Source organism: Ascaphus truei, chromosome 8, assembly GCF_040206685.1.
Source record: "Ascaphus truei isolate aAscTru1 chromosome 8, aAscTru1.hap1, whole genome shotgun sequence".
NCBI lineage: Eukaryota > Metazoa > Chordata > Amphibia > Anura > Ascaphidae > Ascaphus > Ascaphus truei.
Window position 1 is genome coordinate 96,565,318 of NC_134490.1, and position 13,975 is coordinate 96,579,292.

At 43.7% G+C, this 13,975-nt stretch overlaps 1 protein-coding gene across 3 annotated transcripts in view; it reads right to left on the reverse strand.

The window, feature by feature from the left end:
- FAM13C (family with sequence similarity 13 member C) overlaps positions 1-13,975 on the reverse strand; it is a 507,877-nt gene that overhangs the window by 379,860 nt on the left and 114,042 nt on the right. For all 3 annotated transcript variants that reach the window (XM_075612947.1, XM_075612948.1, XM_075612946.1), the window contains exon 4: positions 7,208-7,311. In XM_075612947.1, coding sequence (XP_075469062.1) covers positions 7,208-7,311 — 104 coding nt within the window. The remainder of the gene's footprint in view (positions 1-7,207; positions 7,312-13,975) is intronic.

The following is a 13,975-nucleotide window of genomic DNA, read 5'->3' on the forward strand; positions in this document are numbered from 1 at the left end:
AGCCCAGACATCTCAGGAATCCCAGTCGGCGATCAGATGCACAAGGCCGCCTTATATGCCGACGATGTTATTCTAACATTATCCAAACCTCTCACGTCTCTTCCAAACGTATTCAACATCCCGGGTAAATTTAACCAAATCTCGAGGTTTAAAATCAATCAGTCTAAATCCGAAGTCCTCAATATCAATTTACCAAAAGAAGTAGAAAACTGATTGACCTCAATTTTAATTTTAAATGGCAAGCCTCCGCTATCAAATATTTAGGGGTATTTCTCACAAGGGACTACAAAACGCTATATAAAGCAAACTTTCCCAGGGTAATTAAGACATTGGGGGAGGATCTCAGGACTTGGATGAAGGTGAGTATTTCGTGGATTGGGAGGATACATAGCGTGAAAATGAACCTCCTCCCAAGGATGTTATATCTTTTCCAGAGTCTCCCTATCCCTTTGGTACAAGCTGACATCCTCTCCTTACAGTCACAAATCATGAAATTTATCTGGAATAAGAAAAGTCCGAGAATTGCTAGGGGCATCTTAAAGTGACCCACAACCAGAGGAGGTTTAGCGGTGCCTTGCTTGCAGGCTTATTACAAAGCAGCCCAATTAGGACAGATTCTCCAATGGCACACAGACCCAAGCTTACGAAGATGGGTAGAGTTGGAGAAGCAGTGTTGTGCACCGATCAAACTCCAAAACTTAATCTGGCTACCCAAAAAAGGGGTACGCAAGATGCAAATGCCGCTGCAGACCATTGCCAATTCACTAAGAATCTGGGAGGCCACTAAATTTAGCTGTACGTTGACTACTAGAAACTCACTCATGACACCAATTACTGACAACCCAGACTTCGCTCCAGGACTGAATGGTAAGGTCCTCTTAAATTGGACTAGGAAGGGGATAACCCGCCTTAAAGATCTAGAGGGTACAACATTGATACAATCATTTGAGCAAATTAAAGCTTCTCAAGCTATCCCAAACAGTGAATTCTTTAGGTACCTTCAGATCAGAGATTTTTAAAACAAATCACCAATCAGAACGGCACGAACTAATTTTGAGCAGCTGTGTTCCAGAGGTACGGACACAAGGGGACTTACATCTAGAATGTACAGGGAAGTGATCTGTCCAACGACGCCCAACGAAAACAGACTGCATTACATTAGACAATAGGAAGCGGACTTAGGGGAGACGTTAGAGGAGGAGGAATGGGACAGCAGCAAAAAGCTCAATCTGTACCACATTAAAGGAGAACGCATATAAAGTCCTTATGCGGTGGTATTATACCCCAACTCGCTTAGCTAAATTCGTCAGGGGCTACTCCCCGCTCTGCCCTAAACAGTGCGGGGAGGTGGCAGATCTGCGACACATGCTGTGGTCTTGCACAAGAGTGGCCCCTATTTGGGAAGAAATTAGAGACTGGATACAGCGGATTCTCGGTTTGGAGATCCCCCTGGACCCGTGGGTGTTCCTGTTGGGCAGACGGGTCCAGGGTCTGTCAAATGCAGCACACAAATTAGTCGCGCATTTTGCTACAGCCGCGAGGTGCGAGATTGCAGCATTATGGAAGCAGCAAGATATCCCAATTATCCCTAAGATCAGAAACAGGATTTGGCACGTCTGCCGGATGGAACAATTAACAAGTTTGGTTAATGACTCCGGCACAAATTACCTAAAAGTCTGGGCACCTTGGCTGGCTCAGTTAGACATCCCAGGGGTGGATGCCGCCTCGATTCTTCATTGATAAAAATAGATGCGTTCTCCTCTGAAGGTCAGAAATACAACACGACATAGCGACGAACTGGTAGAAGACAGCCCCACAGGTAGAGGTTCGGAAAGCAGACACAAAAGTAGGCCTTGTCCCAGAGAGATATCCCACTCAGTATCTGCCAGGACTTGGAAAGCACAGCAGCGTATAAAGAAGCTCCCCGCCTCAGACCCCGACGCCTTCTCTCTTCCCTCCCCCCTCCCTCCCCCCCCCCCGGTTCCCTTGTCTGACCCGTCTTGTCTGTAGTGTCATCTGTTGGTGGTTGTTGGCAGTTATAAAGCTTTCATGTTTGTTTTGTGTTTTTTATGTTTCTGTAATTGGAAGTAACACAATGGGCTGTGAAATAATGTCTGTACAGGTAACTCCAATAAAAAAATTTAAGTTGAAAGATAATGTTTATACAATTTTTTATGGAATAAGTCGTTTAATTGATTAGTCGGGAAGAAGACCAATGAGTCTAAACGCGTCAGTTGTGCAGACGGGCGCTTCCTGTACCAATATTATGGATCTTGAGTGCAGAGTGACTGAGTGATGCTGCAGCTGACTTACACTGGCGACACACTTTATTCGAGCTCGGCTAGTCCCACGAATTCGGGTATACCCGGGTGTATTGAGGTTTGTGACTGTTTTCTGCCCGAGTGCATTGGGTTATTTTCAAGCAGGGATTAAAGCATTTTATTCCCGCTGGCTGCAATACTGCACAGTTTTTATATATATACTGCATTACAATTCATGAATTTATGCCATCTGGTAGACACACGAAGCATTGCAGCCTATTAAATCCTAATCATTATCATTTAACAGATCAGCCGCCCGTCAGCCAGGCATGAACCCAGGCTGGGAAGGCAAACACAACGGGGCTTGTCAGAGGTGAGGAGCGGCGCATTCCAGGTATCTGCCAGGTACATACTGGGTATTTGCTCGAATAAAGTGTGTCGGTGCAGTATGATTAGGAACTAAGTATTGGTGGTTGTGTTAAGTAGTTGTGATATGGATTTCTAGCATCAGACATACACACTTCACCTTCCTTGCTCTTAATTTACCTAGGGTGGATTTATTATTCTGTTCCATTGGCATAGGGATACTTCAGCTGAGGGTGGGATATATTCCCTTTTGTGATTTTGACTGGCCGGTCGTAGGTTTCTCTGGGGACCTTTATATTTATGGTTGCATCCCCTCTCTGTTTCCCCCCACATGTGAAACCTTATGTTATCTGCATTATTCTTTGATTACAAACAATTCTGATAGTGTGTGAGAAACCCCATATCCGCATTAAGGGGGCTATTCACTAGGCAGTGATAAGTCGTTTTAAGAGCGCAAAGTGCTCTTAGAACGTGAAGTTCTGCCGAGCGCTATTCACTAAGCCGCGCAAACAGCCACTTTGCGCTCTAAAACTGACTTTTTCCTGGAAATTTTTCAAAGTTCAACTTTGCTCGTACGATCAGCTGTTTGCGCTGAATCCTGCCCTTCTGCGGGATTCACTAAGCAATGCAAACTTATCGTACGTGAAAGTTGCGCTGTATAAAGCTCACCAGCTAAAGGCAGGTGATAAAAAAAGCAGGGCTTAGAAAAAATTCTTTGTTTACCTTTTTGCAGGCGCAAAACCCATACAACAGGCCGGCGGGTGTCCACGGCTTCCCCGAGGGAGGCCGGGAGTCACGCGGGTGTCCCCGGCTGACCCTGCGACTGTCCCGGGGTCCCCGCGGGAGTCCCGGGCCTGCGGTACCAATGTTGTGCCTACAAAAATACTAAACATTATTTCTAACTAAATACACCCCCCTAACACATACAGTATAATAATGTGCAAAATAACTATTATCCAGATATGGATAATAGATTATTTGCCCATTATTAAACACTGCATTAGCATTTACAGGTTTCTTCATTGGATGTGTTTTTTTATTTTTTGGGGGTGGCACATTGATTGATAATATATTAATTTGTGCCACTTTAGGGTACAGATTAATACATTATTACAGTATAACAATATTTGGGGGGGCATTTGTGGCTTGGTATTGCTGTTGGTTTTTTTAATTTCAATTCCTTATGTAGATGTGATTGTTTGTTTTTTTCCTGCTTAATGGTAATAAAATGTTTACGATTGGTGTTCGTTTGTAGTTAATGTTGTATTATGTTAGTTAATGCGTTTTATGGTTCTTTCAGATATTGTTTGAATTTATTTCTTTGTCTTTTAATGTTTACATTCATTAATGTTGTAGTAATTGATTGGTTTGATTGGTTAGTGTTACTATTCATTTTGAAATGGTTTAAGAATTAATTGGTTTCATTGGTTAATGGTTTAAATCTTTCATTGTTGATGTTGGTACTGCTTGTATTCATTGGATTAGCTGGCTACTGTTTTTATTTACTTTATTTAGGTATGCTAATGCAGTGTTTAATAATGAGCAAATAATCTATTATCCATATCTGGATAATAGTAATTTTGCACATTATTGTACTGTATGTGTTAGGGCGGGGCGGGGGGGGGGCTCGTGTATTGATGTTTGTTAAATCTTTTTTTAATATACATGTTTCATAGTGTAGATGTGCAGGGGGTCTCCGGAGTTGAACCGCATTGGTTTCAGGTCCGAGGACCCCCTACTTCATGAGATACAGGCCCCATTATGGGGTGCCGGTATCCCCCGCACTTTCAAGCGTCCGCGTCACGTGACCGGGACATTGAAATTCTGCAGGGGATACCGGCACCCCATAACGGGGCCTGTAACTCCTGAATTAGGGGGTCCTCTGACCTGAAACCAATGCTGTTCAGCTCCATAGACCCCCTGCTCATGTACACTATTATTAAAATGTATTTATTTAGTGTACGATCGCCTGTAACAGCCTTGCATGGAGATGGCAAATCTCCATGCAAATGTTACATGCGACTTTTTTTTCTATCAGCTAGCGTACGGGAAGTTTCAGTGCGCTAGCAGAGGGAAAAAACATTGCACGCACGATAAGCCAGTTTTGGGTACGTCCGATAGAAAATGGGTTGAGGGCCTTAGTGAATCGCGACGCCGGCTTCATTTTTTATCGGACGTGATAATTTTTTTCAGGCCGGCGCGAAAGCACGGAGCTTAGTGCATAGCCCCCTAAGTCCCTTTGTTTTGGTGTCATGTCAAAGAGTCTTATCATTCTGAGTTCAAATGTTTTCCGTTCTTGGGTGCGTTTCAACATTCCATTGAGGATTTTGATTTTTAAATTATTTATGGAATAATCTGTTTGTGAGAAATGTTGTCCCACTGGTGAGCAGTATTTTCCTTCTTCATAGTGTTGTTTAGAGTGTCTGTGAATATTCATTCTGCCTTGAAGTTTTTGGCTGGTTTCCCCAATGTAGCATCCTTGGTCACATTTGTTGCATTGAATCATATACACTACATTCCTGGATGTGCAGCTGTATGATCCTTTAACATTGATAATAAACCTATTACCTTTTACACTATGGAGTCCGCGCTGTCCCTTTCTGTTTTGTAGAAGTATCGAGGAAGGTGGTTGATCCTGCGGATAGCTGTCTGGGAGTTCCAGTGGTTTTTATTTTCTATTCCTGGTTTATTATCCTAATTGGCTTCCCTTCCCTTTGTGTCTTTCACCCTTTCCACCCTTTGATCCTTGTCATACAGTATATGGTGAATATCTGTTTGTTTTATGTGGTTTGTCATTTTTTTGGTACTATTATATTCACCATTTTTTTCCTCACTGTTAGTTAACGATTTATACTAGTTTGGCGCTGTAATTTTCAGGGTTTTTTATTTTGTGTATGATGTAATAATGTTTATGTGACCCCTCTAGTTTTAGCACTCAGACTTATGACTATTGCTGAGGCGGGGCCTCAGTCCCTATTACTAACTTACTGGGCCACACATGGCCTTATGGTCAGTCAGCAAGAAGAACACAGACGTAGTATGGGTGATACAACTAGTTTATTTATGCAATTCTAACTCTGGTACCTTGTGATTATCTCCTGAGGATCACTACACACAGTACACAAATACAACACAATCCCCAATAACGCTACACGGGTGTGAGTCAGTGTCAGTAGTGTATTTGCCACCCAATCCTGGGTACAGTATGTTGGCTTGTGATGGTGTCAGCACACCGTGGTTGCTCGTTGTATACTAACTGTTGCAGGCCTGTGTCTCAAAAAAGGTGCTTTGGTGCCACTGTACTTTGTAGCGTTGTAGCTGTTAGGGTCCCCTCTGCCGGTGCTTGAAGTCTCATCCACGTCTGGCACTGTAGCTCTGCTCCTGCTGCCACATGCATACGTGCACTCCCTCTGTAACCCTCGACCGAACCTGACAGCACTCAGGTTCGTGCACCTCTGACTCAACTTGGCCGTCCCACTTTTCAAAGGCTCCTCTCACTCATAATCCCTCCTGTTCCACAGCTGTTATCATTGCTGCTCTCATGTCCATTACAGTCACATGTACAGAGCACACTGGAGAGGAACCAGCCAGGGGGCAGTGTGAGTCTGTGTGGAGCCCATCACACAGGGGTACATTTGTATATGTACTAAAATGTAACAAAAAGCAGAAATACAAAACGTAAAAAAAAAAAGAATAAAAATAAATAAATAAATAGAATAAGCACATCTATATGAGGGCAGCGTAGATCAATATGGTTTGCAGAGCATAAATCACTGTAGAATGATGTCTTAATAAAAGATATGCAAGTTCAATATTCTCCAGCTTTTGTAGGATAGGACTCTATACTGTCCACTGTTATTGTCCTTTGTTGTAATGGAGCATACACAGTGTGAAATAAATGCACATCTCACAGATCCCTTAAATACATGCCTAAAATATGCTTCTATTTCGTTAGTCATTGTGGCAGGTAAACCACTATGAATGCAAAGTTTATTTCTTTGTGTAACATGTGGATATCTGCCAAGTCTAAAGAGCCTATCCACATGACTCACTTTTTTTTGTCAGGAATGTATCAGTCCCTTTAACACTATACAGTTTAAAAAAAAGTACATATACTGTACATATTATTGGGGCCATGCAGAGCTGGAAGCCTGGTTCACAAAGCTGATTGACAATGGGACAATGAAGTGAACTCCAACGCACACTGAAACTACTTTGCTGAAACATTGAAATAGTTGTTGATACCTTTTGAAAGCATAAAAATTCATAAATAAATGTAAAACACCTCTCATGTCCGCATTAAGGGAGTTATTAATTAAACTACAATGATGCTGATCGGGAAGCTATCACATGAAAAATGTACTGATGGATTGAAGCTTGTTTGCGATAATGCCCTGATTGGGACTATCACTGTCTAAGGAACAACCTTCTATGTTCCCATTGTGGATGTACCAATGCTTGTAAACAGGTCTTCTTCTTCTACAAAACATGATTCAATTCTATAAAGCATATTTTTTAGCGACTGAAAGGCAATACCCATAAAACATCATTCAAGGCAGTATACGGTGTACATGTTTTACCAGATTGAGGTTTCAGATGAGCTGGCTAAAGAAATCCGATTACCAGCAGCCTCTTCAGAAATGCTAGTGGGAAGCACGTGCCTTAGTTTTATTGAAGGATATTCCTATATAAGAGAGATAAATATATGTTTCTTAATATTATTTATACAGTGTCATACCAATATCATACCAATATCCCGCTAAAAATCTTTATGGATCATTTACAATAATATTGTATGTTATTATTTGTTCAAAAAGTTCTAAAAACAATAAAAGATGTGAACATAAAGGAAAATGTAGAAGGAGAGGAGAGTGTGTCATACAGTATACAAATATGATACAACCTGATTATCCAAAGATAATTTGCTATAACCAACAGACCAGTGGGTAGTGCTTAATTAAAATGAACATGCAGGCATGTTTACTAAATTATGCTCGGCCATAAGACACATCACTTTGAGCCCATTTACTTGAATAGACCATAACGTATTATTTGGCACCATATGGTGTCTAATGGAATAGCTCGTTAGTAAATATGGGCCATAGTTTTTGTAGATCCAATTGCGTTGAGATCATTTGCAAATCACTTTCAGAAAGCAGTGGCAAGACCATATCAGTTATTTTTTGGGATCTCTCACTTGTCACCAGATTGACTGAACTGTACAGTATAACAAGAATATTACAAATTACGGAAAAATTAATCTACTGTATATAGTTTGTAGTAGGCGTTATCGCCACATGCCGGCATGCAGCAGGGCGTGTAATAACGCATTGTAGCGCGTTGTGTGTCGAGCTACAACGCGGCAGGAGGAGCAATAATGTCTGCTACATCAACGCTACCGACGTGGGCTTCCCCCGGTCGGATCTCTAGTACTGGGCCCCAGAAAATCAGTTGGCGGCCCTGTTTATGATATATTTTCAGTTCACAACCCTTGAAACCTCCTACTCAACACTTTCACAAGTCTACTGTTCTAAGGAACGAAGTCTACTGTTCTAAGGAACGAAGTCTACTGTTCTAAGGAGCATAAGGAGCCCTGTGTCCCGGTACTTGCGCTTGCACCCCCTCTCTCGAGTGACCCGGCGTCAAATGATGCTAAGGGTCACGTGACGCGACCCTGCAGCATCATTTGATGCGCATTGCCATTACGATGCGTCACATGATCCCGTGGCGTCATTTTGGCACTGCATTGTCATGGCAACGTGACCAGAAGCCGGCTGAATCCTGGTAAGTTGAGGTTGCAGAGGCCTCACGCAGCCCTCCGGCATCTAATTTAAATGCCTTGGGGAAAAGCGCGGGGCCTCTGCAACCACCTATGCCCCCCTCCCGCCCCCCCAGAAAAATCCCGCTCACCCCTGGGGGTCGCGCCTCCCAGTTTGCGCACCCCTGCTGTAGCTCTTGTCTTTTATCTGCTGAAAATGTTTATGTTACTGAATGAATTCTGTTCTTTGCTGTGATCTCACTACAATCTAAGGGTAAGTTTATAATAGCGGCGACGTGACCGTGTGATATCAGCTGTCGCCGCTACTACAGCAATTCCTGCACTCTGGAGCAGGATACAAGAGAGGGCAACCAGGGGGGCGTGGCCGTGAGCGGTTCGCCCTCATTGGCTGAACCACTCACGTGCCCGTGACGTCACCCCTCAATTGCTGGAAATATCAAAATCTTCTGGCTCCCAGCGATCTCCGATGGCTGACGTCACGCGGTTGCGGTTGCACCCACTATGGGCACCCTCGATGGACAACATGAACTTGCTACGGCGCTGTGCAACGTCGCAGTCACCGTAGCAAGTACTATAAACTCAGCCTAACTCTCTTTCCCACTATAAACATTGTTGCATCACCAATGTTGGTGGCGAGTCATGAAAAATAGCTCACTTAGTACCAATAAATCAAACTGCAATTTCAAACATCATTTCTTTGCAACCCATAATCAATGACTTACATTTCTATTCGTATTGTTACTAGCATTGGCAGGCGATATTGAATTGAACCCAGGCCCATATGACCCCTTTTCTACTAATTTGTACATCACAGAAAATGTCCCTTTTAAATTTGTAAAAAAGCTATCTGCCCAAATTAAAGGCATGGTGCTTCTTGTACAAGCCTTAAGCCAGAGTTTTTACTGAAACATGTCTGAGTCTAAAAACTCTTGATACATCTACAGTTGTGTGAAAAAGAAAGTACACCCTCTTTAAATTCTATGGTTTTACATATCAGGACATAATAACAATCCTCTGTTCCTTAGCAGGTCTTAAAATTAGGTAAATACAACCTCAGATGAACAACAACACATGACATATTACACCGTGTCATGATTTATTTAACAAAAATAAAGCCGAAATGGAGAAGACATGTGTGAAAAACTAAGTACACCTTATGATTCAATAGCTTGTAGAACCACCTTTAGCAGCAATAACTTGAAGTAATCGTTTTCTGTATGACTTTATCAGTCTCTCACATCGTTGTGGAGGAATTTTGGCCCACTCTCCTTTACAACGTTGCTACAGTTCATTGACGTTTGTGGGCATTTGTTTATGCACAGCTCTCTTAAGGTCCCGCAACAGCATTTCAATCGGGTTGAGGTCTGGACTTTGACTGGGCCTGTAAGGATTACCGAAGTACAGCCGCTCCGCGCATCCTCTCGAGCACCACCGCACATGCGCGGGGTGCCTATGGACCACATTCCTTACCAGACGCGCGCAGCATACATGCGCGCCAAAATGGCGTCATCCGACGCTGCGGACTTTGGCTCCGCCCCCGGATCATGCCATGCACTGACTGCGCGAAGAGCTCACATGTGACACATGCGCCATGGCCCCAAGCTCCGTGTCAAGATCCACCAGCTGCCAAAAAGCTGCACCTGCTCATAGGTGCATTCTTTAGCTGCACAAACAGCTACACCTGCTCGTTGAGCCCTGGACCTATCACAGCTACCGCAGATGCCCCGCCCCCGCTCCACCCCCCATGGGGGTTGGCTGATCCAGCCTATATATGCTCACCAATGTCACAGGAACATTGGCTGAGCATAGATGCTTGTTACTCTGAGTTTACAATTGCTGTTCCTGCCTTGTCCCTGTCCTGTTACTTTGTTCCAGTTTGATCTTCTGTGCACCGAACCAGCTTGCTTTGACTACTCCAACCTCTGGCTCCTGATCTTGGCTTTCTCTGACTCCTCGCTTCTCTCTAATTCTGAACTCGGCATTGTACCTCGACCACTCTCCACTCTCCAACCCTGACCTCGGCAAAAGTATATCTTCTACGCTCCGGATATCTCCTACGTTGAACTCGGCAAGTATAAAGACTACTCTGATCTCTACATCCCTGACCCGGCTGTCAAGGCAAACCTACACTCCGGATGTGGCCCCCATACCTGTGGCTGGTGTTTGTTACTACTCACATCTCAGTACCGGGGTCTTGTCTTGTTTGTGGTGAGCACAGCGTGACTGGGCCATTGTAACACCCTGACTCTTTTCTTTTTCAGCCATTCTGTTGTAGATTTGCTGGTGTGCTTGGGATCATTGTCCTGTTGCTTGACCTAATTTCGGCCAAGCTTTAGCTGTCGGACAGATGGCCTCACATTTGACTCTTTGGTATACAGAGGAGTTCATGGTTGACTCAATGACTGCAAGGTTCCCAGGTCCTGTGGCTGCAAAACAAGCCCAAATCATCACCCCTCAACCACCGTGCTTGACAGTTGGTATGAGGTGTTTGTGCTGATATGCTGTGTTTGTGTTTGGTTTTTGCCAAACGTGGAGCTGTGCATTTTCGCCAAACATTTCCACTTTGGTCTCGTCAGACTAAAGGACATTGTTCCAGAAGTCTTGTGGCTTTTTCAGATCCAATTTTGCAAAGCTAAGCCGTGCTGCCATGTTCTTTTTAGAGAGAAGAGGCTTTCTCCTGGCACCCTTCCAAACAAACCATACTTGTTCAGTCTTTTTCTAATTGTACTGTCATGAATATTAACATTTAACATGCTAACTGAGGCCTGTAGAGTCTGAAATTTAACTCTTGGGTTTTTTGCAATTTCTCTGAGCATTGCACAGTCTGACCTTGGGGTGAATTTGCTAGGACGTCCACTCCTGAGGAGATTGGCAACCGTCTTGAATGTTTTCCACTTTTGAATAATCTTTCTCACTGTAGAATGATGGACTTTAAATTGTTTGGAAATGACCTTATAACCATTCCCAGATTGATGGGCAGCAACAATTGCTTCTCTAAGATCATTGCTGATGTCTTTCCTCCTTGGCATTGTGTTAACACACACCTGAATGCTCCAGACCTGCAAACTTCGGATTTTATAGAGGTGGTAACACTTGCTGATGATCAATTAATCAAGGGCATTTGATTAGCAGCACCTGTCTGCTACTTAGCATCTTAATTCTTATGGAAGCAGTAAGGGTGTACTTAGTTTTTCACACATGGCGTCTCCGTTTTGGCTTTATTTTTGTTAAATAAATCATGGGAGTGTGCAGTGGGTTAATCTATTTTTAAAGTGTGCTGTAATTTGAAGCCTGTAACTTTTTTTCCCTTTCTCCTGCCTGAGGCAGTGGGTGTGGTTGGTTAATTGGCTGGCCTAACACACCTGCCGTGGGTGGGGTTAGTTAATTGATAACCTAACACACCTGGTGGGTGTCCCTATTTAAACAGAGGCTTCTAACAAATCCTGAGTTTGCGTGTACTGACTGATATGTGTGGTTGATTTCAAGTGCTGGTTGTTTAAAGTGTGTGTAGTTAGAACCAGAAGCAGTTTGAACAAGGAAGCGGTTAAACAAGGTATAGTTATTGAAGTACAGTTTACTGTTAGTACTTCTAAACTTCATAGTTGCTAGAATGAGCAGGATTGAAAATGCCACTCAATGCACATCTTGCCACATGTATGTGCACTTGGAGCAGCTGTTCCAAGGAGCATACCGCTGTGAAAAGTGTGAGTGGGTGGTCTCTTTAGAGTCAGAGATTGCTGATCTTAAGAGGCAACTTACAATATTGAGGGACATTGGCAATCTTGAAAGGGAATTAGAGCACACTGAGCAGGCCCTTGCTTCGACTGTAAACACAAAAAAAAAAAACTGTGCGCTACTACCTAACTACCTATAAAGTTTAAATGTATATATATATATATACAGTGCAGTGACTATACCATCAATTTAGTGATAAAAAATTTATAAAAAATTAAACCACAACTCCCACAGTGAGATAATTAAACATTAAATAATAAGTGCCACATAACCGTGTTGGGGATAATGGCGTCTGCAGCTGTAAACGCAGGGGTGGCTCAGCACCCCACACACACTAAGAGAATGGAAACAAAAGAAAACAGCGCACAACGCCAAATAGTGAAGCAAATTCAACAATATATTATAGAATTAAAAAGGGGGTAATATATCTGCGTACATGAAAAAAGTTGGTAAAAGGCATGTAGTGTGTATCACACTGTTTACCACTCGGCAGCTGTTAGCTGTAGATTCAGGTGCTTGCTTCCCTCTGCTGCTGCAGCTCAGTTGATTCTGGGGCAGGGCGTCAGTCTTTTCACTCCCAAGGGGATTTCCCTTCATGCAGCCAGGTTCAGCAGCTGGTACTGGGGCTCGGTGAAATCGCTCCTGCTTTCTGCTCCCTGAAGAAGTAGTTAATTCTACGAAACTAGTTGGATGTAACATTCTATTGCCTTATATCTGCTTACATTGGCCTTTGTCTATGTATTGGCCTGTCCTGTTTTTATTTCATCCTGTGTGCTGTTTTGGACACTTGTGAGAGACTTTGTAAGACTGTTCAAACTTCCCTATTGAATCCACCACTGCTGCATCGTGGCACGCTGAGGGCACCCCAGCAAGCTGCGTTTTAACCTCTGTGCAGAGGATACACCTGCCGAGGTACAGGAGCAGCTTCATATGGGCCAGGAAGCAGGAGCGATTTCACCGAGCCCCAGTACCAGCTGCTGAACCTGGCTGCATGAAGGGAAATCCCCTTGGGAGTGAAAAGACTGACGTCCTGCCCCAGAATCAACTGAGCTGCAGCAGCAGAGGGAAGCAAGCACCTGAATCTACAGCTAACAGCCGCCGAGTGGTAAACAGTGTGATACACACTACATGCCTTTTACCAACCTTTTTCATGTACGCAGATATATTACCCCCTTTTTAATTCTTTAATATATTGTTGAATTTGCTTCACTATTTGGCGTTGTGCGCTGTTTTCTTTTGTTTCCTTGCTTCGACTAGTGGTGCAGATGGTGGCGCTGTTAGTGAGGTGCAAGTAGGTAGCTTGGTTGCTGTTAGTGAGGAGCAGGTAGATAGCTGGGTGACAGAAGGGGAAGCAGGGGCAATAGGGAGAGGCAGGTCGTTTCTGAGCTGACACATCCCAATAGATTTGCCATGTTGAGTGAAGATATTGGGAATGTTGGGGAAGAAAAGGCAAGGCTGGGGGAGACTAATTCCTCTAGCAGCCAGGGGAATAGTTCCTCCAACACAGAGGGGACTCAGGATGCTCAGATGCAAAGAAAGATTGTGGTGGTAGGGGACTCCATTATTAGGAAGGTAGATAGGGCAATCTGTTGCCAGGACCGCAAGAACCGAACAGTTTGTTGTCTCCTGGGTGCTCGGGTTCAGCACATTGCAGATCGGGTAGACAGATTGTTGGGGGGGGGGGGCTGGGATTGACCCGGCGGTCTTGGTACACGTTGGCACCAATGACAAAGTTAGAGAAAGATGGAAGTTCCTAAAAAATGATTACAGTGATCTAGGCCAAAAGCTTAAGGCAAGGACCTCCAAGGTAGTATTTTCTGAAATACTACCAGTG